This window comes from Entelurus aequoreus, linkage group LG10, assembly GCF_033978785.1.
Source record: "Entelurus aequoreus isolate RoL-2023_Sb linkage group LG10, RoL_Eaeq_v1.1, whole genome shotgun sequence".
NCBI classification, from domain to species: Eukaryota; Metazoa; Chordata; class Actinopteri; order Syngnathiformes; family Syngnathidae; genus Entelurus; species Entelurus aequoreus.
The window spans coordinates 27,155,794-27,183,691 of record NC_084740.1 but is presented as its reverse complement, the minus strand read 5'-3'; the positions used below and the strand labels follow the sequence as shown (position 1 = coordinate 27,183,691).

At 38.4% G+C, this 27,898-nt stretch overlaps 1 protein-coding gene across 4 annotated transcripts in view; it reads right to left on the bottom strand.

Moving 5' to 3' along the window:
- The window catches only part of b3glcta (beta 3-glucosyltransferase a), a 162,375-nt gene that overhangs the window by 6,536 nt on the left and 127,941 nt on the right, over window positions 1-27,898 (bottom strand). For 3 of the 4 annotated variants that reach the window (XM_062060443.1, XM_062060445.1, XM_062060446.1), the window contains 2 exons: window positions 2,721-2,820; window positions 2,266-2,385 (listed from right to left, as the gene is read on the bottom strand). In XM_062060443.1, the coding sequence (XP_061916427.1) occupies window positions 2,266-2,385; window positions 2,721-2,820 (220 nt within the window). The remainder of the gene's footprint in view (window positions 1-2,265; window positions 2,386-2,720; window positions 2,821-27,898) is intronic. The other variant, XM_062060444.1, reaches the window with a different exon arrangement.

Genomic DNA, 27,898 nt, shown 5'->3' with positions numbered 1-27,898 from the left:
CGTTCTCAGTTGGTTATTTATGCGTCATAGACCTTTGAATGACTCTTACCATAATATGTTACGTTAACATACCAGGCACGTTCTCAGTTGGTTATTTATGCGTCATATAACGTACACTTATTCAGCCTGTTGTTCACTATTCTTTATTTATTTTAAATTGCCTTTCAAATGTCTATTCTTGGTGTTGGGTTTTATCAAATAAATTTCCCCAAAAAATGCGACTTATATATGTTTTTTTCCTTCATTATTATGCATTTTCGGCCGGTGCGACTTATACTCCGGAGGGACTTATACTCCGGAGCGACTTATACTCCGTAAAATACGGTATTTGACACAGTACATCCTGCCCTCTTATGGCTTACAGGACGTAATGACATAACTACGTACCTACGTAACACGTGCAAGCTTTGGGGGTTGTTAGCCAATAATAGCAATGTGGATAGCAAGCGTTAGCTGTCATTGAATGCATATTCTATCATAACAACATGACTGCAAATTGATTGTTGCTTCTCTTAGACTGTTTTTGTATGTGTGCACACGCTTCCTGCGTGAACGTGTGGATGAGACAGGCTGAGTGACTGTTGTAAACACCAATTATGTTACTCGGACCTCAATTTTTTTTTATTACATTGACTTAGTAATTGTGAAAAATAGAAACTATTGTAAAACAAATGTGTTCTGTTAAACCACGAATGGTAACATATGATAGCCAATGGTGTGCTTTGAAAAATGTAACTTTGAGCCTGTTGCAAACAGCACCTTTAAGTGTGGCGATGGCCTAAAAATTTGTAAAAACACTTTTTTTTGGGGGGGGGGAAATTATGCATCAATTAATTTAGAATCAAAATAAATTAAAATTGCAATTCTGATGTGAATAAAAACATTTCAGCACCCCTAATACTAATCAAGACTTAGTGTTGACAGCGACAGGATCTCACATTTATTACGAGATAATAAGGGACAATACTAGGGCTGTGAATCTTTGGGTGTCCCATGATTCGATTCAATATCGATTCTTGGGGTCACGATTCGATTCAAAACTGATTTTTTTTCAATTCAACACGATTCTCGATTCAAAAACGATTTTTTCCCGATTCAAAACGATTCTCTATTCATTCAATACATAGGATTTCAGCAGGATCTACCCCAGTCTGCTGACATGCAAACAGAGTAGTAGATTTTTGTAAAAAGCTTTTATAATTGTAAAGGATAATGTTTTATCAACTGATTGCAATAATGTAAATTTGTTTTAACTATTAAATGAACCAAAAATATGATTTATTTTATCTGTGTGAAAATATTGGACAGTGTGTTGTCAAGCTTATGAGATGCGACCAGCACGGTGACACTATTGTTCTTTTTTATTTATTTTTATAAATGTCTAATGATAATGTCAATGAGGGATTTTTAATCACTGCTAAATTGAAATTGTAACTAATATTGATACTGTTGTTGATAATATTCATTTTTGTTTCACTACTTTTGGTTTGTTCTGTGTCGTGTTTGTGTCTCCTCTCAATTGCTCTGTTTATTGCAGTTCTGAGTGTTGGATTGCATTGTTATGGTATTGCTGTGTATTGTTTTGTTGGATTGATTAATAAAAATCAAAAAAATAATAAAAAAAAATCAAAATGTTTTTATTTAAAAAAAAAAAAATAAAAAAAAAAAAATCGATTTTTAAAAAATGAGAATCGATTCTGAATCGCACAACGTGAGAATCGCGATTCGAATTCGAATCGATTTTTTCCCACACCGCTAGACAATACTATTAAATATATACTTGAGAGGAGTCAGCTTTTGTGTAAACAGACAATCTGTACACTAATATGTATGTTTTTGCATTTTTGTTCCCTCACTGCACCAAAAATGAACCAAATTGTGATTATTGTTACATTCCCAGGGAACAGTTTATGATACAGTAGGTAACTTAATTTCTACACGTATATGACAGCTCAGCCTTGTAAAATGTTTAATGGTGGCAACAGTTTGACCCTGGAACAGATTATTCCTTTCTCCATTATTCCCGATGGCAGTTTGACCAGCAACCCACAACTTTGTGTGTGTTCAACTTTGGGTCTGTGTGATTATTACTATGCACTCACTGACTGACTGTGCCTGCAAACTAAAAATGTCTGTAGGCAGGAAGCAAATTGAAGCGGTTTATCTTTAAATGACAGATAACAGGATTTCCATTATACATCTGGCAGTCCCTGGACTGCGGCCGCCACCGTTCTATCTTTCATCATTATAAGCTGCCTGACTCACCCTCCGCCTCCCGTGATGTAGCTGTAACCTCCCTGGCTGAGACCGTAGCCGTACCTCTCCCCCAGACACACCGATTCTGACGGGCTGTAGCAGCTCAGCAAGCCTCGCAGTCTGGGGAGGCTGCAGGAAGCACACACACACACACACACATCAAACCCATCATCTTCACACACACACACACACACATAAATGTACTGGAATAATCCCTCAGGCTGGATTACACGTGCACAGGCTTCCACATGAAGGAGCAAGTTGACGGATAGAAAGTGAAGCCAGATAGGTCTCAATTTATGCACGCAGATTTTTTAACATAAAAAAAAAAAGAAAAAAAGATGTTCAGCAGTGTGAGGCCTGACTCACTTCACACCAGAACTGACTTGATTGCAAAGTGATCCCGAGGCAAACTCTGTGAGCAAAGCTATGAATACATTTAAACATGGACTACGGCACAGCACCTGATCAGGGTGTCGTCGTCCACGATGACGAGCCAATCGGTCTGGGGGACGTCGCCGCTGAGGAACCTTTTGAGGATGGCGAATGTTTTTCCGCAGTGGCCTGCAGACAGAGACAAGTATTTTATCTTAATCCCGTTGTTGATGTAGTTTTCACAGGAAAATGACCCTGCAAGTGAAAACAAGCTCATGTTGGCTCTGTCACGCCAATTTTCTTCCCATTTCAAAAACCTTCCCATCCCCCATTTACTTCCGGGGTCATTTCCTCTTACGTCGGGACGGCGTGGTGAAGTTGGGAGAGTGGCCGTGCCAGCAATCTGAGGGTTACTGGTTCAATCCCCACCTTCTACCATCCTAGTCACGTCCGTTGTGTCCTTGGGCAAGACACTTCACCCTTGCTCCTGATGGGTGCTGGTTAGCGCCTTGCATGGCAGCTCCCGCCTTCAGTGTGTGAATGTGTGTGTGAATGTTTGAATGTGGAAATACTGTCAAAGCGCTTTGGGCTCCTTAAAAAGGGGTAGAAAAGCGCTATACAAGTACAACCATTTACGTCATTTCCTCAGGGGACTTATGTCAAACACCAGCAGGCTTCGAAACATTTCAAGCGGAGTGTTAGGGCCGCTGCTGGGAACTTCTGTCTTCACTGAGGTACATATGTGCACATAAATGTCATTTTAATTTAGTTCACTTACACAGAGAACTAAAAAAAACTGAATTTAACGAATAAATTTACTTTTAATAAAGTTTGATAATGTTGATTGATAATGAATTAACTTATTGTACACTGTTATTAATTTCCGCATATGTCCACAAGTCAAATATGCAGTCAGGAATATCCTCAAGTTAATTTGTCCGATTAATACTTGTCCGATTAATACAGACGTTTTGTTAACGCTATATTATAAAAAATTTAAAAAAACAGCGACGGGCAGTCAAAGCCGAAGTGCTATCGATCGCTGTCAATGACGTAAGAGGAAATGACGTAAGTAAGAGAAAATGATGTAAGAGGAAATGACCCCGGAAGTAAATGGGGGATAGGAAGGTTTTTGTAATGGGAAGAAAATTGACGTGACAGCTCCAACACTAAATTTATAATGAATGTGCTCACTCATTAGACATGAATAATAAGCAGTGGGTCAAAATACATTATTAACTGTGGCTGTAGGCAACCTCCCGATGTATTTTTTAAATCCTACTCCACAAGTAGCTGCAAGTATTATGGGCAGTTTTACGGTTTTAGAATTATTGCTGGTTAAGCAATTTGCGCCTTACCACTGCACAACATTGCTTCTGTTGCTGGTGTGCTTTGCAACATACAGTAGTCCCTCGTTTATCGCTGGTAATTGGTTACAGATAAATTCATGAAGTATGAATAATTATTTGCTAGTCAAATATTGTTATAGCTAGAGCAGTGATTCTCATACTGTGGTACGGTATGCGGCGTCCATCTAGTGGTACACCAAGGAATCTCTTAATTAAATATTGAAACACAGTGTTACTGTTCAAACTGTGTGTAATATTACAGTGGCCCAAAATAATAAATACATCTACCTTGTTTTAAATGAATATTTAGGCCTACTATGCGACTGTATTTTAATATTGTGGCACTTGGAGAGACAAGTGTTTTCTTAGGTGGTACTTGGTGAAAAAAGCTTGAGAACTACTGAGCTAGACCATAATAAAACCTGTTTACTACCTTCTAAATACATGTTTCAACATTATGAGAGCCCTCTTGACATGAAATAGCATCCTTTAATCCAATATATTAAAGCTACCTGAAGCTGAGCCAATCAGTGGCACCGATACTGACCAAAGCGCTCTGATTTGTTTGGTCTCCTCTAGTGGCCAATACTACATGCTGCACTGTAGTATTGATATTTGTAGTTTATTTAGCCATTTTGCCATGCTTGAAAAGGCTTTATTTAGGACAAAAAAATGTAGAATATGCTTTTAAAAACATAAAAAGATATCCCCCCAACAATCTGCAATGTGGTGAAGCCGCAATATTTAAAGCGTTATGTTCTCATGCAATGCAAATCATTATTTAAGTAAATAGAAATGTACTTGTTACATTACCGGTACCAATTTTTGTTAATTTCTTGCGTGTTCATGTGCTAAAAATTGTAATTGTTTCATAATAAAATCCAAATATTTTTATTTAACATTTAACAGTGAGCTGATAATGATAATTGTGCTGTCCAGTTATTATTTCCTGTTTTCTTACACTTCTGAGTCTCATTTGCAAGTATTATATAGTAGACTTTACATGCAGTTGCAACTCCAAGATGTTAGATGGCAGTAGTGGCGTGGCAAGGCAAGGCAACTTTATTTATATAGCACGTTTACAACAATTTTAAAATTGGACCAAAGTGCTTTACAGGTTAAAAAGCAAAAAGCAAAAAACAAAAACAAACAAAGAACATAAACAATGAATGAGCTAAACAAGATAGTAGTGTGCAAAGTGCTCTGTTAGATCGAGACATTAAAAGTGTCAGGATGTTGCCAACAAAACTGAATATAAGTTGCTTTTTTTGAGTTGAGATACCAAGATATCTTGGCAAGAATGCGTTCATTTAAGTTTGTCTGCTGTGTGCTGTTGTAGTCTTTGCTGTTAAGTTGAATGTGCCAGTCTTGTCTTTTGTTGAGCCCCACAAAGTGTTTATACTGCAAGTAATGTACTTATTAAACACCAGCTGTTTGACTGTAACGTGCATCTTAGTTGTAGTTTTAAATACTAAATTTGGAGGTGTTGAAATCGCCATGGATAATCTCTAATGCTAATCAGTAGCATGTATATGGCATTTCCAATTTAAATTAGTATCGAGCTAATGTATTTAGAAAAACGCCTTATTTTTGAGCACTTTATCAGGCATGCTTGCTTTGTTGGCATGGACAATTGCAACATTACTTAGAGTCAGTCTGGTACTAATACGCCTGTTTAAAAGCCATTAGAGCCTGTGCAGAGCATACTTGCCAACCCTCCTGATTTTCCCGGGAGACTCCCGAATTTCAGTGCCCCTCTCGAAAATCTCCCAGGGCAACCATTCTCCCGAAATTCTCTCGAATTTCTCCCGATTTCCACCCGGATAACAATATTGGGGGCGTGCCTTAAAGGCGCTGCCTTTAACGTCCTCGACAAATTGTTGTCACGTCCGGCGTGCCGGCCTAGTCACATAATATATTCGGCTTTTACACACACATAATTGAATGCAAGGCATACTTCATCAACAGCCATACAGGTCACACTGAGGGTGGCCGTATAAACAACTAACACTGTTACAAATATGCGCCACACTGTGAACCCACACCAAACAAGAATGACAAACACATTTAGGGAGAACATCCGCACCGTAACACAACATAAACACAACAGAACAAATACCCAGAACCCCTTGCAGCACTAACTCTTCTGGGACGCTACAATATATATATATTTAGTCAGCAGAGCACAGTGCTCTTGTTAGCTACTTTGCTACCTTGTGTGTTTTTTAAATGTTTTATAGCCTTTTTACACCATGTTTCTACTTTTCCTAGTTGATTATAAGCCCAAATAATTTTTTTTCTTCAATAATCAGGAAGCATCCACAGCGTTGTCGACACTGCTCCCTCTCTTTTCCTCTGCATGCCAAGAAGATTAATCGACAAGGTAAAGTAGATTAAATTAGTTATTTTTAATTATTGTAGCGACCTCGCTGTTAAAGTTAAAGAGTGTTGTGATATTCAAGTGTGAGTGCACCACATTGGTAGTGACAGTGTGTGCGCGTGTGTCGGCAGAGCGACTACATATAATGACAGTTGAGCTTGTTGATGTTTTGACTTTTGTTATTAAAATAGAAAGTAGATCATCACCCCTTGTTATTTTTATTTGATATACAGTACTGTATAGCACTTTATATTGTGTTCAAAGTGTACTGACTTTTCCTAAAATATGGACTTTTGTTAAGGCTGGAACCCATTATACATGTTTAAATTGTTCCTAATTTGCTTCATTATACACATTTTTCAATGTAGAAACCCTGTTCAAGAACAATTTAAGCTTGTAAAATGAGGTTCCACTGTAGTTATGTTTTTCATAGAAATTACCCCTTTGTGTCTCAAATTTCTTGTTGACAAAATTTTAACTTAGGAAGATACTTTTTAGTAATACAAATCGGGACTTGGCGTTGCAGTTGATCGACAGATCTTAAAAGAGTACTTCTGTATCACTACCATGTTATGCAAAATCTGTATGTACAGATGATAGGGGTTTTATGACAGGGACTATTTGAACCTGGAATTCCAAAAAATTACAAATGCCAGGCATGACTGACCGAACCTAAAATGAGCCAAGTTGGACACGACCATCGCACTGAACAAAAATGTCCTGCCGGAGGATGAGTCCGGTGGCAGAGCGAGTGTGATCCACATCCACGGGTGGAATCATTGCATCTGAAATACGTGCACAGCATCACTGCTGCTGAGTTGTGAGCTCCCCTGTGGCAAGCATCACACAGAATACAGAGGCTTTACTGTATTATTTATGTGGCAGCCAAGGTGTTTTCTACCTGGTACCTGAATATAGAATAAGAGAGGACACCTTGAACTGCTGACAGGAATAACATCCAAATCTTCCAGACAAGGCTGGCAACCTGGTTTCTAGTTAAAGCGCCTCGCTTGAGTGACGTCGGAGGCCCGTGGGAAGATGCAGTCGCTTCGATGTTGGTGCGCCTCGCAGTACCTGTCATTAAAATGTCAGTACCTGTGCTGCTTGCACTTACTGGGAAATAAAAAAATAAAAAACAGTGACAAGATCACCTACTAAGGGGACTGTGGAGGCACTGCTTGTCACCGCAGAGGGAAGCAACAGCAGGCAAAAACTCGTAATTAGAAAAAAGACATTGAGCTTCTACTTGATTAAATTTCCTCTCTCATATTTGCACTTGCTTAAAAAATGCGGCAGAACTAGATCCAAGAAAATGTTGCAAATGCATACCATTCTGGAAAAAAATAAGTTAACCGTTATTTAAGGTAAAAACTACAAAACTGTTTAATTCAAAAGGGAACTTCACTTTTTTTTTAAATTTTGCCTGTCATTCACAATCCCTATGTAAGACAAGAACACATATGTTTTTTTAATGCATTCTAAGTCGTAAAATACGACAGATACAAACAATGAAGCCAATGGGAGTACTCTGATGCGCCAATAAAGCCCTCTAAAAACATCCAAAAAGCGGAAACAATACGCCATTTACATTTCATGACCTGAATATTAACCAAGTATTAGCAATATTGTTATTATAGGCGCTAACGCAGAGAAACTACTTTTAGCGGTGCCAAAATCACAATCACAGAGAGCTAACTAGCTTATGCAGCTACAGTACTGACATACTGAGCTGCAGCTGCTGCCTCTGAGTGGGTAAAAGTCGAGATTATAAATCATGTTTCTCACTTGTACAGTAGAAAGTTGTTGCCATAAACGGAGAAGTGAGTCCACTTTGACATTCAACTTAGATCCAAAGATGGTAAAAAAAGACACCAAAAGACACTTTTTTTTTAACCTGCGGGAGGATTATGATTAATTCCTCATCAAAACAGGAAGATGTACACATCCCATCAGTCGACATCCCAGTGAGAGCAGACATTGTACAGTAAGTGATTGTTTTTTATTATTTTTGTGGTTTTTATTTCTTGTTTAGCAAATACTGCTGCATGATGCTTAGTGTTTCATTAGAGTTTAATCTGTTTAGCTCAGAGTTTTTAAAATTTGTAGATCATCCTCTGTATATTCGAGCTCAGAAATATGCGGTTCTGGATCATCATTTTTCCCAAAGTAGTCGTGGGGTCATAGAGTCTGCATGATGCGTAGTGTTATTGATGTTGCTGAAGGGAAAAGCGAACATTGTGATGCGTCTGTAAAATGATTACGCCACAGTACGCTTAAAATGACCCAAATATGTAAATATTATGTTATTATGAATGTTCCTGTTACTACATTGCATATATACTTACAGCATGAAACTATGATGGAGGTTTTTGGAGGTTTTTAGAGCACTTAATGGGCGGAATAGAGCGACTTCCATTTACTCCATTGTTAGCTGACTTTTGCTAGTGTTTATTTAACAGTTAGAATGCATAAAAAAGGAAAAACATATATGTTATTGTCTTATATGGATTGTGAATGATAGACAAAATTTCAGAAAATGTGCAGTTCCCCTTTAATATTGACAAGGACCTACTGTATGTTGATCCTCTAGTAACCCAGAGACACCTTAAAGAGTAAATGTCTACAAACATTTGACTGGCACCAATTGTATTATCATTTTTTAGGGTTGTTTAATGCTGCCGAATCCAATACCAATAATCTATAGGCGAGATCTGCTGAAACCGTTAACATGTATTGAATGTAAATTTTAATCACAATTATTATCAGAAAAAATACACGACAGAGTAACAGTATCAGCACAATACTTAAACTGTTTCCTTATTCTCTTTTATTCCAACCAATTGTTTGAGGAAAATAAAGTCAATAGTACACAATAACTAAACAAAAGCAAAAACTATTATCTTCTCATTTAAAACCTTTGGTTTTTGTCCTCAAAGTCCTCCCCTGTCCAGAGAATTAGTCCCTGAGTTTTTAAGCATGAACAAAAATGACAAAAACATATTGTACATTTTTTTTTAAGAATTACTGCTTTAATTACTTTGGTATTGATCAAATACAGATACTATGCCTTGGAATCGACACTGTCGTTATATGGATGGTTGTCTGTCTATCTGTGTTGGCACTGCGATGGATGGATATATATCAGCCCTTTGAGACACTTGTGATTTAGGGCTATATAAATAAACATTGATTGATTGATTGATTGATCCTCTCTCTAGACTCATAATAAAGGAACTTTTATTCTACATTAAAACACTTCTTTGTGGTCTAGATCAGTGTTTCCTAACCACTGTTGGGCCACGTGCACCCCGCAGAGGACCGCATAAAAAATGTGTTTCTCAGCTGTGGTCTGTATAATTTGCAGCGGCGCTCAGTTGTACTACACGTTTCTACCACTTCTGGCAGTAATGATAACCTCACACAAACAGAAGAAGCCTGGAGCTATCATTCTTAATTTAGTTTATTTAAAGGCCTACTGAAATGATTTGTTTTTATTTAAACGGGAATAGCAGATCCATTCTATGTGTCATACTTGATCATTTTGCGATATTACCATATTTTTGCTGAAAGGATTTAGTAGAGAAAATCGACGATAAAGTTCGCAACTTTTGCTCGCTGATAAAAAAAGCCTTGCCTGTACCGGAAGTAGCGTGACGTCACAAGCGGTAGTGCTGCTCACAATTCCCCGTTGTTTACAATGGAGCGAGAGAGATTCGGACCGAGAAAGTGACGATTACCCCATTAATTTGAGCGAGGATGAAAGATTCGTAGATGAGGAACGTTACAGTGAAGGACTTGAGAGGCAGTGATGGACGTATCTTTTTTCGCTCTGACCGTAACTTAGGTACAAGCTGGCTCATTGGATTCCACACTCTCTCCTTTTTCTATTGTGTATCACAGATTTGTATTTTAAACCATCTCAGATACTATATCCTCTTGAAAATGAGAGTCGAGAACGCGAAATGGACATTCACAGTGACTGAACATGTAAATACACGATTAATAATTCAGCTTTACGAAGCTAAAAAAATAGAAGCTAACCTAGCTACGTGTCAGAAAAATTGTATTTAAATTATCAAAAAACTTTCCATTCTGAGTTCCCAATGAACAGACAAGAAGCTGAATCTGCTGCACCAAGCCAAACGCTTGGAAGATTCCGCTGTGTACGATAGAAACAGACGGGAGGGGTCATCCATTGTCCTCAAAAACCTGCCAAAGCTGAATCTACGACAAGCCCAGGCCCGAGGGATCTTCTTCTTTTGTCTTCTCATGTGACCGAAAACAAAGACTGTTTACATACTACCCAATCCTGTTGAGAAATGTGTTGTTGCGTAAACATTGAACATCTAAATAAAAGAGAAGACGAAAACCTTCTTCGTCAGAGCGTGGTGCAGGACTGTACAGAAAGTACAGTGGCCATGTCTCTCCTCAATATTTGAGTCCAAATTTAATTCTGTCTCTGTTTGATTCCTTGTCTCTTGTCTGTTTAATAGATGTCATCAGTGTTTGAACCTAACATCTAATTGGTCCTTCGAGCCGGATCCAATACGTTTTGACGATTCCAGCAAGAGTGAGTGAAACCAGAAAGACCATGGCAACCAAATCCTGATTGAGGAACTGCTTTTCTTCATTTTGGCTGGAATTTGAAAAATTGACGGAAATCCGAGGACAAGAGGAAGGAACGCAGAGAGCAGTGAGTACGTTTTAAGAGAAAGAAACGACTAAGAAAAAGCGTGTGACTGAGGGTTACGACGCATATACAAACCCTGTAAATCCTAGGCTCTAACAGGTAAAAAGGCCAAAGAATTAGAGGAGACGACGGAGTCCAATGTCCGTGATTAAAATTTAAAATAAAAACTGAATTAAGATAAAAACTGAAGAGGCCAAAATACTGGAGGGTGTCGGATCCCACAATAATTTGAAATATCCGTAAGCCATTATCCTGAGGGCGACGGCGTCTAACACAGACCTAACAAGGTCTATTCAGGAAAAAAAAACTTAATTTTTGTCCGTAAACAACAATAACCTAGAGGGGGTCGGACTCCTACAGGAAACATTGAAAATTTTCTGAATATCTTAACACTGAAAAGTATGAATGAACTTGAGAGTGTGTGGGAGTAATCGCCATTAGGCTATCACTCCATATTAAAGTTGTGAGAAGTAAATAGTGGGTTACTGTGGAAGCTTTAGGCAAGACACCTCCACTGGGGAACCATCTCCAGTAGAAGCGACGTGTACCACAGAAATAATTTAAACCACTATTTTACAACAAAGAGAAAAGTAATTCTTATAAGTTCGGCTCTGTAGGGGACGACGGATTACTCCAAATTTATAAAATGGGAAAAGGGACAAGTAAACCAAAGGTTAGTCCAAAAGACGAGTTAAAATGTAAAGACTGGAAAGCAGTAGAACCATACAATGAAAATGTATTGAAGCAACCAACAGTACGGTCAAAAAGAGACCCAAAAAAACGCAGACCTGATATGGTCGATTAGAATCTATTGTAACCAAAATAGGAGACATCCAAATCTCCAAAGACCACACGAAAAGACAAAGAAATTGATCAGAGGGATAATAAGGACATACTAAATTATGAGGACTAAAGTAAACAAACGGGGAGTAAATCAGAGATAATAATATAAATAAAGGCTAAAGAAATCAAATTTTTGTGTGACACCGTAGCATGTAAAGTTAAAGAAGTTAAAGTACCAATGATTGTCACACACACACTAGGTGTGGCGAAATTATTCTCTGCATTTGACCCATCACCCATGATCACACCCTGGGGGGTGAAGAGAGCATGTAGAGAATAAAATGACTGTGCTAGGTTTAGCAATAGTATCAGATTATGAAGGAGGAATGAAAAATAGAAAAATAGATGGTAAAATTGAGATTGAGTGTGGAGAGAGACAGAGAGAGAGAGAAAAATAAAATAAGAGAAAACTCAAAGTGCTAAAGTGAGAGTAAAGTAAAAATACATGAAGAAATGGGAAAAAAAAATCAATAATAAGAATTAATGCTAAATGGAATAAACTAATGCTTACGACAGAGATAATGGGGGGTATTGAAATAAGAGATGAAGAAAAGGTAGACTGAAGATATGTATGTATGTTTGGATATATAAAGAGCGCTTTTATGTATACAAATATATATGTGTATAATTAAATAATGGAATAAGAAAAAACCCAGATTAATAACTATAATAAGAGTTGAGATATATAGTATGATAAAATGAATTTATTAGGAAAGAAGAGAGAAAAAAGAAAAAAGAAAAGAAATCTCTTCAAGTGTTGCTGACCTTTGCCCTTAAGAGTGCAGTCACGCACCCACACACCACTTTGGGTGTGTGGGTGTGTGCGTGTGTGTGTGCGTGGTGCATTGGGGGAGGTGTGAAAATGAATTTATTACATGAAAGGTTAAAGTAGGTTTAACTTTGAAGTGTAGTATAACATTCTTAGGTTAGATTATGTTTTAGACATTTGCAACACCATACATCTGAGTGTTGAGCTAAGATAAGATGATGACATAACATAGAATAAATAAGGAGGTATGGCAATCAGGAAAACTATCAGCTAGCGATAGACAACTGTTTGCTTTGAATATTGGTGAATAATAATTGCAAATAAGAAATATAAACAATGGGAAGAATGTAAATTCAGAGTGTAAAAGTATAGATTAAGTGGCGTATAGACAGTTAAGTGAGTTTAAAACGTTACTTAAAAAATACATAAAGTAAGATGTATAAAATTTGAATTAGGAGAAAAATAACATTAGCGTTATTAAATAATCTACCTAGTGAAAGACACAAAATAAGCAAAATAAAAGTCCAATTATGCAAAAGAGAAGTAAAGGATCTAGGACGTTCTCTAAACAGAGATGGACGCACTATTGTGGAAAATAGAAAAACAAAGTACGACAAGTACAAAAACCACAAACAAAGAAGCAAATTAGGTAATTTTTAGGATTAACCAATCATTGTAGAAGTTGAATACCAAATTATGATGAAATAGTAACTCTTTTAAGTAAATTAATGAAAAATGTAATCATCTGTAGAGTGGAATTCAGAAGCTGAAGCAGCATTCTGTGAAATAAAAATAGAACAGAATGTGCGATTGTTACAGTAACAAAAGTTTTGAAAGCTATCAAATGACGATCAAATTGCTGAATGCAAGCGGCAGAACTAGAAGCATTAATAGAAAGAAGCATGTAAAGTAATGAAAGATCAAAAGGTCACAATATATATAAATATAGCCAAAATATAGGAATGATAAAGTTTAATTTGTATATAAAAAAAAGAGAAAAACAAAGAATGGAAGCAGTACAGCTACCAGCTAAAATAGCAATATGCAAATGTACAGCACACACCAAAGGAACAGACACAGTATCAATAGGAAAAGTGTTTGCTGACAAAACAGCAAAACAAGCATTGTCCTGAGGTTCCATGCACATCTAAACAAAGGCAAAATAATGCATATTGGATGATAAACAGTTTGAAAAAATGCATGTAAAAAGAAAAATAGACTTTATAAGGAGTTTATCAAATCAAGAACAGAGAATGCTGAAAAACGCTATAAGAACTACAAAAACAAGTTGACCAATATATTGAGACAAGAAAAAAAAGGAATATTACAAAAGAATGTTGCATAAAAATAAAAATAACATAAAGGCTACATGGAATATTTTGAATAAAGCAATAGGGAATAGGACAAGGCGAACAGAAGTACCTAGATATTTAAAGATAATATGTTAATTGAAAACAAAGATGAAATTGTCAATGAATTAAATCAGTTATTTGTAAATGTAGGACCTAGCTTAGCAAACAAAATACCAAGAGCTAATGATCAATTAGGGGATGTCTGGAAAAGGGTAAATAGGGGTATGCAGTCAATGTTTCTTAGTGAGATGACTTGAAAATCTTAGCCGATAATATTAAAGAGGAAATGGTTAAACTAAAATAATGATTTGATGTAAATAAATTATTTTTAAACTTGGAAAAGACTAAATTTATAGTATTCAGTAATAAAAGAAAGATAGAAGTTAGTTTATGCATAAACAATGTGAAAATTTGAGAAGTTGTCTGAAATCAGATTTCTTGGGGTCATCTTAGATGAAAAGTTGACATGGGAAGCTCATATATTGCATGTGAAAAATAAGGTATCTAAAAGCTTATTTATTTTGAACAAGGTTAAATAATACAATGAGAACGTAATATTGCTGAATTATTCTATCTTATTTCAATTATTGTGCAGAAATATGGGGAAATACATATCACAGCAACATAATGCCTTTATTTCTTTCGCAGAAAAAAGCAATTTGTATAATTTTTACAGTAGGATATAGAGACCACACAAATGCGCTCTTCATTGGGTCAGGATTATTAAAACTAAAAGACATGGTAGAATTGCATACTCTATAAGTGATGTTCAAAGCTAGAAATAAAGTTCTTCCGAAGGACTTACAAAAGTTACTTGTGTTCACATCTGAAGATGAGAACCACAGAAGGCCGTATGATTTTAAACTAAATAAGAGTGCCAACACATTTGAAGCAAATGTGCTTGTCTGTTGCTGCTGTGAAAGCATATAATTCTCTAGACAAAGACTTAAAAAGCTGCAAGAATATTTTTGAGTTTAAAAAGAGTTACAAAAAGAGACAACTGGCATTATATCAAACTGATTTTTGATTGTGATTGGACGTGTCATTTTGAAAATGCTTAAATGAAAATTAAAAGTATTTTGGAGTTAGGGTGTTGGTAGAGGTAATAGTGATAAAGTCATCTAAAATAATTTGTGTTAAAAAAGGGTCAGATAAATATAAGAATAGTATTCTTCCATCTATTCCTTTCTGATCATGGAAATGTATAAAAAAACAAAACAATGAAAGTGTCAATTGTATATGGCTTGTATATATGCATTTTCATGAAAGGAATAAAAAAAAAATGATGAGGATGATGATGAACAAAGAAGACATCTATGTATGTCCAGACAATAAACCAATCTTACAAAGAAAAATCGGTATAAGTGAGCAGCAATATTGAGCCAAGGTTGAACTCATGGCTCAACAGGAGGGATATGAATATTGTCAAACAGAAGTACTATACTTCCTAAAGTTTAATTCGTATAAAAAAAATTTTTTGTATACGACATCTAGGCATAGATTTTAATTAAACTAAATAAGAGTGAAGGAGAACATTATTGTCTGGTCATAGTAGATGCATTTTCAAAAAGTAGGTAGAAATATTTCCTAAAGGAAAAGCAGATGTGCTAACAGTAGCAAAAGCATTATGCAAAGAGATAATAGCAACATATGATATAACTAAATCTATACAGTGACAATGGACCTTATTTTGTAAATAAATTGATCAAGAAAATAGAATCATTATTCCACATTGATAGCAAAAATCACTGTGCTTATCATCCACAAAGCGCAGGATTAGTGAAAAGGACAAACGGGAATAAAATAAAAACAGATTAAAGAAATGTATGGAAAAAACAAAACGTCCATGAACAATGTATAGATTTAGTAAAAATGTACAGTACATGAACATTACAAGTACAACAGTACTCAGACCATTTGAAATAATATTTGAAAGACCTTATCAGCTACCAAAATTTGAAAAATCAATGAAAAGGAAACATGAGCATTCTCCAAGTGGGGAGAGATTGTAGATAACTTTAAAAGCAGTAAAGATAGTGGAAAGACCAAGCTGAGTACACTTAGCACATGGTAAAAAGGTCATATAATGGGAAAAGTATTTGGGATTGTATTTACATTGTAAAAATGTCATATAATAAAAAAAGTATTTGGAATTGTATTTGTGTTATCAAAGGGACATGTTAACTAGCACACTACAAATTCCACTGTGACAAGTTGTAAACATACCATTTGATGGTGTATCAAAGGTTGATAATAATTGGTTCCTGTTTTGGTAATTAATTTGTTCTTTATGGCGGAGCAAGTGGAAAAGGCTACAAAAACTGATTGTGTTGTATGTATAAGCCCAGAAAATTACTCAAAATGAGTCAAAAAAGTTTGAATTGAAGTAATGAGCAAAACAAAATTGACCTTGTAGCCAAAGAGACAAAGCAGAAACCAATGTTTGATAAATATGTGAAAAAAGCTAATATACCTGCATTAACATGCAATGCTCTGTACAACAGTTAGGAAACGTATCATCAGATAACTGCATACACATAGTAAATGTATCAATATTTGTACAAGAATTGTTAACACGCCTGAACAGTTTGATATCTGAACATTGGAAAATAACTAGACATGATGTAAACTGGCAAAGTGTTGTAGATCCAACCTATATTAATGGGTGTCCAAAGAAGTATATCTGACGACTATAAATTGGTAAATCAAGTTGCAGCTGGATTTGAATCATACGTCTACTGGTGGTGTACGATTAACAAGAATGTTGACAGAATAAACTATGTCCACTACAACGTACAGAGATTGTAAAATTACACAGGCCAAGACTTGAACCCGTCGCTAATCAACTCGCCGCCACCTGCCTTATGGCTTTTCAAAACCGTATGACGCTAAACATGGCGGAAAATGGCGTGTGCGCAATATTTGGTGAACAGTGTTGCATGTTCGTACCAAACTGCACTGATGCAGAAAGTAGCCTGACCAAAGCACTGGAAGGCCTGCACACCCTTAACGGTAAACAGAAAGAGCATTCAGGCATAGATACATCTATGTAGGAGGGGTGGTTGGACGTGTTTGGCAAATACAAGTCTTTGGTATCTGGTAACTATGGCCATGTTCAGCAATACTGACGTTGTGTGGATGTTGTTGTTTTCCCTGTCTGCGTTCTCTGTTTAACCGTCTGATTACCACAGCGATTGGCCCAGCAGATGATAAAGCTGTTCAGATGTACTTCCTGGTGGATGACAAGGAAGATTAATCTGAAGACAAGAATACCTACCAGAATGGTGTTTTCTGATTTATTTCCAGAAATGTCATAATTATGAGGAAAAAAAAAAAAAATGATGTTCAATTCTGAGTGTAAACATAACTTGGTCCTAGAGAAATTAAGCATTAACTGAAAATTGCAAGAAGAAGTTATTGGGGATAAGAAGATTATGGAGAAGTTATTTGATAAACAGGAGGGAAATGTCAGAAAAATTGTATTTAAATTATCAAAAAACTTTCCATTCTGAGTTCCCAATGAACAGACAAGAAGCTGACTCTGCTGCACCAAGCCAAACGCTTGGAAGATTCCGCTGTGTACGATAGAAACAGACGGGAGGGGTCATCCATTGTCCTCAAAAACCTGCCAAAGCTGAATCTACGACAAGCCCAGGCCCGAGGGATCTTCTTCTTTTATCTTCTCATGTGACCGAAAACAAGGACTGTTTACATACTACCCAATCCTGTTGAGAAATGTGTTTTTGCGTAAACATTGAACATCTAAATAAAAGAGAAGACGAAAACCTTCTTCGTCAGAGCGTGGTGCAGGACTGTAGAGAAAGTACAGTGGCCATGTCTCTCCTCAATATTTGAGTCCAAATTTAATTCTGTCTCTGTTTGATTCCTTGTCTCTTGTCTGTTTAATAGATGTCATCAGTGTTTGAACCTGGCACTACGTAGCCAACGTGATAGCATCAGTCTCAAATGCAGATAGAAACTAAATAAAAAAAAAAACCTGACTGGATGGATAGACAGAAGATCAATAATACTATTAAACCATGAACATGTAAATACACGATTAATAATATTCCGCTTGGCGAAGCTAAAAAAAACAGAAGCTAACCTAGCTACGTAGCCAACGTGATAGCATCAGTCTCAAATGCAGATAGAAACTAAATAAAAAAAAACCCTGACTGGATGGATAGACAGAAGATCAATAATACTATTAAACCATGAACATGTAAATACACGATTAATAATATTCCGCTTGGCGAAGCTAAAAAAACAGAAGCTAACCTAGCTGCGTAGCCAACGTGATAGCGTCAGTCTCAAATGCAGATAGAAACTAAATTAAAAAAAACCCTGACTGGATGGATAGACAGAAGATCAATAATACTATTAAACCATGAACATGTAAATACACGATTAATAATATTCCGCTTGGCGAAGCTAAAAAAACAGAATCTAACCTAGCTGCGTAGCCAACGTGATAGCGTCAGTCTCAAATGCAGATAGAAACTAAATAAAAAAAAACCCTGACTGGATGGATAGACAGAAGATCAATAATACTATTAAACCATGAACATGTAAATACACGATTAATAATATTCCGCTTGGCGAAGCTAAAAAAACAGAATCTAACCTAGCTGCGTAGCCAACGTGATAGCGTCAGTCTCAAATGCAGATAGAAACTAAATAAAAAAAAAACCTGACTGGATGGATAGACAGAAGATCAATAATACTATTAAACCATGAACATGTAAATACACGATTAATAATATTCCGCTTGGCGAAGCTAAAAAAACAGAATCTAACCTAGCTGCGTAGCCAACGTGATAGCATCAGTCTCAAATGCAGATAGAAACTAAATAAATAAAAACCCTGACTGGATGGATAGACAGAAGATCAATAATACTATTAAACCATGAACATGTAAATACACGATTGGTGTTGGTGTTGTTGTAGTCCGCCGCTCCACTGATCGCACCTAAAACTTTCTTATTTGCAGTCTCCATTGTCCATTAAACAAATTGCAAAAGATTCACCAACACAGATGTCCAAAATACTGTGGAATTTTGTCGAAGAAAACAAGAGGCTTTTCTATCGGGTCAGACGGGGTCCAACCACTTCCGTTGGTTTTGTGACGTCACGCGCATAAATCATATCCAAATGAGTTTTTCAACCGGAAGTGTGGCGGGAATTTTAAAATTGCACTTTATAAGTTAACCCGGCCGTATTGGCATGTGTTGCAATGTTACGATTTCATCATTGATATATAAACTATCAGACTGTGTGGTTGGTAGTAGTGGGTTTCAGTAGGCCTTTAAGTTAGCACAAAATAATTGTTATGTAAATTAATTTTTTTGTCAGTTATTTATGACTCCCTTCTTATGCATAATATTTGGTCTGTACATACTTTTCTAATCAGCCTGACCTAAGCATCAGGTTTATGTTAAATAGATAATATTTGTGATTAACACATGGTTTCATATTATTTGACAAGGTTGTAAACTAGGTTAGATGTAATTATTGAATACGATTAAAATCAAGAGTAAGATTACTAATTCAGTGTGAATATTTCAGTTGATTCAGTGAATAGTACCTGGGCCCTTCTGTCGTGGAAAAGTTGGGCCACAAGCTTAAAAAGGTTAAGAACCCCTAATCTAGATATTATGTATTGCAGTAGTTCTTAACCAAACTGTAAGTAGGTTAGATATAATTATTCAATGCGATAAAAATCAAGAGTAAAATTACTAGTTCAGTTGTAATATTTGAGTGGTCCCCAGCCCCCATTGTCGTGGAAAAGTTGGGCCTTGAGGTCAAAAAGGTTAAACACCCCTGTTGTATTGGGTGTAAATATTTCTCTGTCACATTTACACAATGCAGATTTCCTTCAAATCTCACTAAGATCAATTTGCACAATTTCACATCAATCTTGTGTGAGGAAAAAGTGTCACAAAAACAACACAAAAGCCAAGCGGATTTGGTCCATTCTGTGCTCAAAAGAGGGAAACCGCACCGAAGAGGAAAGCGAGCGGGCGCACTTGTCCGTCTTCGCGGACGGGGATTACGCACGCCTCTACCAGGCATCTTCCTCTCCAACGTCCGCTCACTTGCCAACAAGATGGACGAGCTAGCGTTGCTGATGAGAAGGAACAAGGACTTCTCCTCATCATGTGTGTTGTGTTTCACGGAGACTTGGCTGAGCGCAAGTGTCCCGGACAGCGCGCTTCAACTGGAGGGCTTTCATCTCCTCCGCGCGGACAGAGACGCGGCGCTCTCTGGCAAAAAAAGAGGCGGGGGACTATGCTTCTTTATCAACAATAGCTGGTGCACAGACGTGACAGCGATTTTTAAACACTGTTCTTCTTCTCTGGAATATTTATTCATCCACTGTAAGCCCTTTTACTCACCGCGTAAGATTGTTTCATTCATTCTCGTGGCTGTTTACATCCCGCCCGGCGCGGACGTGCGTGACGCTCAGCGCGCGCTCGCAGGACAGATCTTACATGTGGAACGGTCTTTTCCTGACTCTCTTGTTATCGTGCTTGGTGACTTTAACAAGGGAAATTTGAGCCAGGAATTACCAAAGTATAGACAGTTTATTAAATGCCCAACCAGAGAGGAGAACACGCTGGATCACTGCTACACTACATTGAGCAAGGCTTTTCATGCAGTCCCGCGTGCTGCTCTTGGACTATCAGATCACGTGATGGTGCACTTAATCCCTTCATACAGACAGAGACTGAAACTGGCTAAACCTGTTATGAGGAACATTAAGTGTTTCACCGCCGAGTCTGTGGACGAGTTGCGTGCTTGTTGGGAAACGACAGACTGGGAGGCAATTGGAGCGGCCACGAACAATCTGGACGAGTATACGGACACTGTGACCTCATACAAACAGTTCAATGAGGCGCGCATCATTCCAACGCGCACCAGGGTTTGTTATAACAACGACAAGCCCTGGTTCACACCCAAGCTCCGACAGCTGCGCAAGAAGAAGGAGGCTGCGTGGAGAAGCGGGGACCGAAGTACATACAGAGAAGCGAAGTACCACTTCACCAGGGAAGTGGAGAAAGCTAAATCTGTGTACTCTAACCATCTACAGGAACAGTTCCGCTCCAATGATTCTGCGGCAGTTTGGAGAGGTCTAAGGGCCCTTACGAACTATAAGCCCAAAACCCCCCAGGCCCTGAATGACCGGACTCTCGCTCAGGGCCTCAACACACATTACTGTCGTCATGAACGGCCTTCAGCTCATCAAAGCCATGCTCCCCCCACCATCACCCTCCCCACCAATGCCAGCACATCATTAAAGGAGTTAAAGGATTCAAAGGACTCCAATGACATCCCAGGACTCCAAAAACACAATAAGACTGTAAAGACCCTCTTCATTAAAGAAGAGGATGTACGCCGGCAGTTCTTGAAGCTGAATACGCGGAAGGCCCCCGGGCCGGATGGTGTCTCCCCCTCCACTCTCAGACACTGTGCGGACCAGCCGGCTCCTGTCTTCACTGAAAATTTTAACACCTCTCTGGAGCTATGCCGCGTGCCGTCCTGCTTTAAGACCTCTACCATTGTCCCTGTCCCCAAGAAAGCACGGATCACAGGACTAAATGACTACAGGCCGGTCGCGCTGACGTCTGTGGTCATGAAGTCCTTTGAGCGCTTGGTCCTGCCCCACCTCAAGGACATCACCGCCCCCCTCCTGGACCCACTGCAGTTCGCCTACAGAGCCAACAGGTCTGTGGATGATGCAGTGAACCTGGCCCTCCACTTCATCCTGGAGCATCTGGACTCCCCAGGAACCTACGCTAGGATCCTGTTTGTGGACTTCAGCTCTGCCTTCAACACCATCCTCCCTGGACTGCTACGAGACAAGCTCTACCAGCTCAACGTGCCCGACTCCCTCTGCAGTTGGATTAATGACTTCCTGACAGACCGAAGACAGCACGTAAGGCTGGGGAAGATTGTCTCGGACAGTCGAACCACAAACACTGGTACTCCTCAGGGCTGTGTACTCTCCCCCTGGCTCTTCTCCCTGTATACAAACTGCTGCACCTCCAGTCACCAATCCGTAAAACTGCTCAAGTTTGCGGATGACACCACCCTCATCGGGCTCATCTCGAATGGCGATGAATCCGCCTACAGGAGAGAGGTGGACCGGCTGACGTCCTGGTGCAGCCTCAACAACCTGGAGCTGAACGCCCAGAAAACAGTGGAGATGATCATGGACTTCAGGAAAGTCACAGCCCCACCATCCCCCCTCACCCTGATTGACTCTCCCACCCCCGTCCCCATTGTGGACTCCTTCCGTTTCTTGGGCACCACCATCACCCAGGACCTCAAGTGGGAGCTGACCATCAGCTCCCTCATCAAGAAGGCCCAGCAGAGGATGTACTTCCTGCGGCAGCTGAGGAAACTTAAGGTGCCGACCGAGATGCTGGTGCAGTTTTACTCAGCCATCATAGAGTCCATCCTGACCTCCTCCATCACAGTGTGGTTCCCCGGCGCCACAGTCCAGGATAAGAATAGACTGCAACGCATCGTACGTGCTGTGGAGAAGGTGATTGGCTGCAAGCTCCCATCCCTCCAGGACTTGTTCTCCTCCAGGACCAGGAGGTGTGTGGGTCGGATCACAGCTGACTCTTCTCACCCTGGACACACACTATTCTCCCCTCTCCCCTCAGGCAGGAGACTACGCTCCATCCAGACCCACACCTCCCGCCACCTGAACAGTTTTTTCCCCTCGGCCATCAGGCAAATGAACAAGAACTCCTAACAGCAGCTCCTTGAATTCCTTGAATCCATTCTAAGTCTATCTGATAGCTCAGTCACAGCTCTTTTTATACCAAATATGTGTTATATGTGTTTTATGTCGCACGTTTTCACCAAGAAAAATTCCTAGTTTGTGAACCCGTTCTCAAACAATGGCAATAAAACTATTCTGATTCTGATTCTGAAAGAAAAGCAAAATGTTCAAAAACTGAATCCCTCGATGCTCCCTGAACTGAGGTCTGACGTCGAGGATGACAAAGCCCTTGTGCAATGCGAAGGCACCTTTTCCCAGAAAATTGGACACTGGCTATCAACTACATAAATGGTCGATTTGGAGCTACCTGGTGCTACTGGGTGGCTCCGTTTTCCTTGTGAAATAAAAAAAACCCAGAAGAAGTAAGAAAGTTGCATTCCTAAACATATTTGTTTTGCTTTTCATGTTATTTGCTCACTTTTTGTCTCCCACACTTTCCATAAAAATTACACACTCAACCGTCATGGCCAATTATACAAATTTGACGATGTCATCTAACGCCTTTCCTGCAACCAAGCACAAATAAGTTTGTATTCCTGCAGGAAACACTGTATTGACATGCATTTTTTCCATTCAAAATACATTATATCAACTTGTTTTTCATCACTTTTAAGCTGGAATCATGTTAAAATACTATTCTGCTGATGCATATTCCTTCTGAAGGTGCTGAATTATGCATTGAAGAGCTCCCAGCCGTCCGTCAACTTGCTTAAGCAGCTTCACGATTGCTGACCTCTACTTGACATCGATAGTTTCCCTTTAGCACTTCACGTGTGAATGCATTAATGATATGTTTGGGCTTGAAAGGTTGAGGCATTAGGATGAATAAATGAAGAAATAGTAAATATAAAAGTACATGTGACAGCTGAGTGGTGTGACATTGATGCCTGTTGACTTTTTGGCGCTCAGGGGGACGCTCCTGGCCATCATTAGCATCGAGTTGCAGGTTCTTAGAAAAAGCAACAGAGAGGAGGAAATAATGCACGTCTGTACACTTTTAATCCTGTTTTTTTTTTTTAAGGCTTCGAAAAATGTTGCTCAAAAAGTTAATTATGTCTTCTTATTCATATACTTTTCAAATTTTCTTGTCATCAAACAATATTTTCGGTATATTAGATGGAATTTTTACCTGACATGTTTCGACTGTCATCTGCAGTCTTCTTCAGAAATGTCACCTGACCACTGTGATGTGTTTCCTATCAGCTGTTATTATAGGTGTGGCCAACCAGGCAGACCTGTCAAGTCTACCTGGATGGCCCAAGGAAACCATCAATCGGGATGAGGGAGCATTCATGCTCTCGCATACCTGGGACTCCCTTCTCCATTAGCAATCAAACCAGGTAGACTTGACAGGTCTGCCCGGTTGGTTGGTCACGCCTATAAGAACAGTTGTCAGGTGCCCCTTCTGAAGAAGACTGCAGATGACAGTCGTAACATGTCTAATATACCGAATATATTGTCTGACAACAAGAACATTTGAAAAGCCTAGAAGCATGTGTAATCTGTTCATTTGACATTCATTATTATTAATATTATGATCGATTAACGCTGGCCAAAGGCGACAGCCATGCATTCATTTGATTTGGTGAGACGCAAACTAAATTCGATGCTGCGGTGAAATTTTAATAACGGTCAGAACTGGTGTTGTCCCCATACTAATATTTTGATCGGAACTAAAATGTATTTCTAAACTTTTCAAAAATAAAGGGGACCACAAAAAAATTCATTATTGGTTTTATTTTAACAGAAAATCTTATGATACATTAAACATATGTTCCTTATTGCACTCAAAGAAGAATGTTGGCATTAAATAAGATAGAAAACATACTAGACAACTTCTCGTTTAGTAGTAAGTCAGCAAACGAGTTACAAAGGCTCCTAATTAGTCTGCTGAAGTATGCAGTAACATATTGTGTCATTTCCCATTCTATTATTTTGTCAAAAATATGAGGGACAACCAGTAGAAAAAGGCTAGATTAGTAATTAACGTTTTCATTTACTGTTACTATTTGGCTACTTTCTGTTTTAACATGTTCTATTTACACTTCTGTTAAAATGTAACAAGCATTTATTCTTCTGTTGTTTGATAATTTACACAAGTTTTGGGTGATACTACAAATTTGGGGTATTGATCCAATACCAAGTAGTTTATGAACATTAATGAAATGAGAAAAACATTTGTGATGATAAAAAATATTGATGTAATGATTGTGGTATCGACTATATACGCCACTTGTACTTGGTATCGTTCCAGTCGATGTTTGTATAGTTCCACCCATTTGTTTACATTCAGGAGCGCTAGCTTGCTGTTAGCAGTTAGCTATTGTATCCTCCTATGGTGTGTAGTGAAGCGTGTTTAGATATTTCTCGTCCTGCAGGGATGATACTTGTATGAAACCTACTTTATTCGGCGGCGAGGATTAATGATTTAGAAGTACCGGTACCTAAAACACTGTGAAAGGGGCATTAGCCGCTAGCTAGCTAACTAGCGAGGATTAGCGACAGTTTTTATTTATGTGAAATGATGTTAAAACCTTTTCATCAAAGATGAATTTAATTTGATGCATGTTTTGTACACATGATTTGCCACTTTCCAAGAATTACAGTTTCATTTCTAGAAATGTACCTAATTTTAAGAGCTAGGGCTATATAAATAAACATTGATTGATTGATTGATTGATTGACTTATATTTAGTCAATGACTTTACAGAATAATTTAAATTTTTGGTATGAATAATTATATTTTTTCTATTCTAGTTTAAAAATGGTAAAATTGAGAAAACAGCTATTCAAATAAAAATATTTTGGGTTTTCTCACATGGAAAATCTTGTTTAAAGATTCTGTAACATCGTAAGGATGCCTATTTTAAGAAGTGCATGTTGAATATTGCTTTTTTATTAGAATTAAAGGCCTACTGAAACCCACTACTACCGACCACGCAGTCTGATAGTTTATATATCAATGATGAAATCTTAACATTGAAACACATGCCAATACGGCCGGGTTAACTTATAAAGTGCAATTTTAAAATTCCCGCCACACTTCCGGTTGAAAAACTCCTTTGGATATGATTTATGCGCGTGACGTCACAAAATCCACGGAAGTGGTTGGACCCCATCGGACCCGATACAAAAACCTCCTGTTTTCTTCGACAAAATTCCACAGTATTCTGGACATCTGTGTTGGTGAATCTTTTGCTATTTGTTTAATGAACAATGGAGGCTGCAAAGAAGAACGTTGTAGGTGGGATCGATCGGTGTATTAGCGGCTAAGTACAATACTTACAGCAACACAACAAGGACTACTTACGGTACTTAGCAGACGCCTAGCCGATGCTTGCCGCCAAACCCACGGATGAAGTCCTTCGTCACGCCGTTGATCGCTGGAACGCAGGTGAGCACGGCTGTTGATGGGAAGATGAGGGCTGGCTGGCGTAGGTGGAGCGCTAATGTTTTTATCATAGTTCTGTGAGGTCCGGTTGCTAAATTGCTAAATTAGCCTTAGCGTCGTTAGCAACAGCATTGTTAAGCCTTACCAGGCTGAGAATTTTTAACCGTGTAGTTACATGTACATGGTTTAATAGTATTGTTGATCTTCTGTCTATCCTTCCAGTCAGGGGTTTATTTCTTTTGTTTCTATCTTCATTTGAGAACGATGTTATCACGTTAGCTCAGTAGCTAAGTGTGTCACCGATGTATTGTCGTGGAGATAAAAGTCACTTTAAATGTCCATTTCGCGTGCTCGACTCATTTTCAAGAGGATATAGTATCCGAGGTGGTTTAAAATACAAATCCGTGATCCACAATAGAAAAAGGAGAGAGTGTGGAATCCAATGAGCCAGCTTGTACCTAAGTTACGGTCAGAGCGAAAAGAGATACGTCCATCACTGCCTCTCTAGTCTTTCACTGTAACGTTCCTCATCTACGAATCTTTCATCCTCGCTCAAATTAATGGGGTAATCGTTGCTTTGTCGCTCCGAATCTCTCTCGCTCCATTGTAAACAACGGGGAATTGTGAGGAATACTAGCTCCTGTGACGTCACGCTACTTCCGGTACAGGCAAGGCTTTTTTTTATAAGCGAGCAAAAGTTGCAAACTTTATCGTCGATTTTCTCTACTAAATCCTTTCAGCAAAAATATGGCAATATCGCGAAATGATCAAGTATGACACATAGAATGGATCTGCTATTCCCGTTTAAATAAAAAAAAATCATTTCAGTAGGCCTTTAAATACCTATGTCCAACTTAAAAGTCCTGCTAATTTCAAGATGTATAAATCTTAATTTAGGATGTCTTATCAAGTAAAACTAACTAGCTGCATGGACAGATAACTTCACAAGTTTTTAGTATATTTTTTAATGAAATCTAAACTTTTTCATATCATATTTTGTCTGCTCTTTTTTTAGTGCACTAAAACAAATTCAAGGGAAATAAATTAATATTTTTTTTCATTTTTAATGCAAATTTATTTATTAATCACTATAATTTTTTTGTGCAAAAAACAATATAACACCATTAAAACAAAGCTATAAACTTTGCTACCTCAACCACAACAGGGATTTGAACCCAGCACCTTCAGGTTTGCAAAACAAGCAGTACTATGTGCACCACGAGAGCCTTGTCATTTATGAATGAACATTTTACTTGCGCTTAATCACGCAAAAGCGTGTGTTCTGCGTTTGGGGCGAGGCGGCCTGGTCACCTGTCACAGTTTTCCAATTCCTCCCTAAAACTAAGACGCTTTAATTGGTTTGACTGGTTGTTAGGTTCAATCTTTTGCTACCAACATGAGTGGGAGTAGGAAGCAACAGTAAAAAGAACAGCTCCATGTGAGAAAGGACAGGCTTGGATAGTTTGTAGCCCGTCAAGGCCCAGCAGAGCAGAGTACTCTGACTTGGCCCCCTCGTTAGCCTGCACAGAGTTACGGATGAGAGGCTGCAGATTGCACTGCCCTCCTTCCGACGCCTCATCCTACTCCTCCAATCTGCAGTGACCACAGCCAATGTATCATCCCATTAAGGCGCAAACACCAAAGGTCTTAGGTACTTTTAGTCACAGACAGCTATGTGCTGTCTGGAATAATTTGTTCT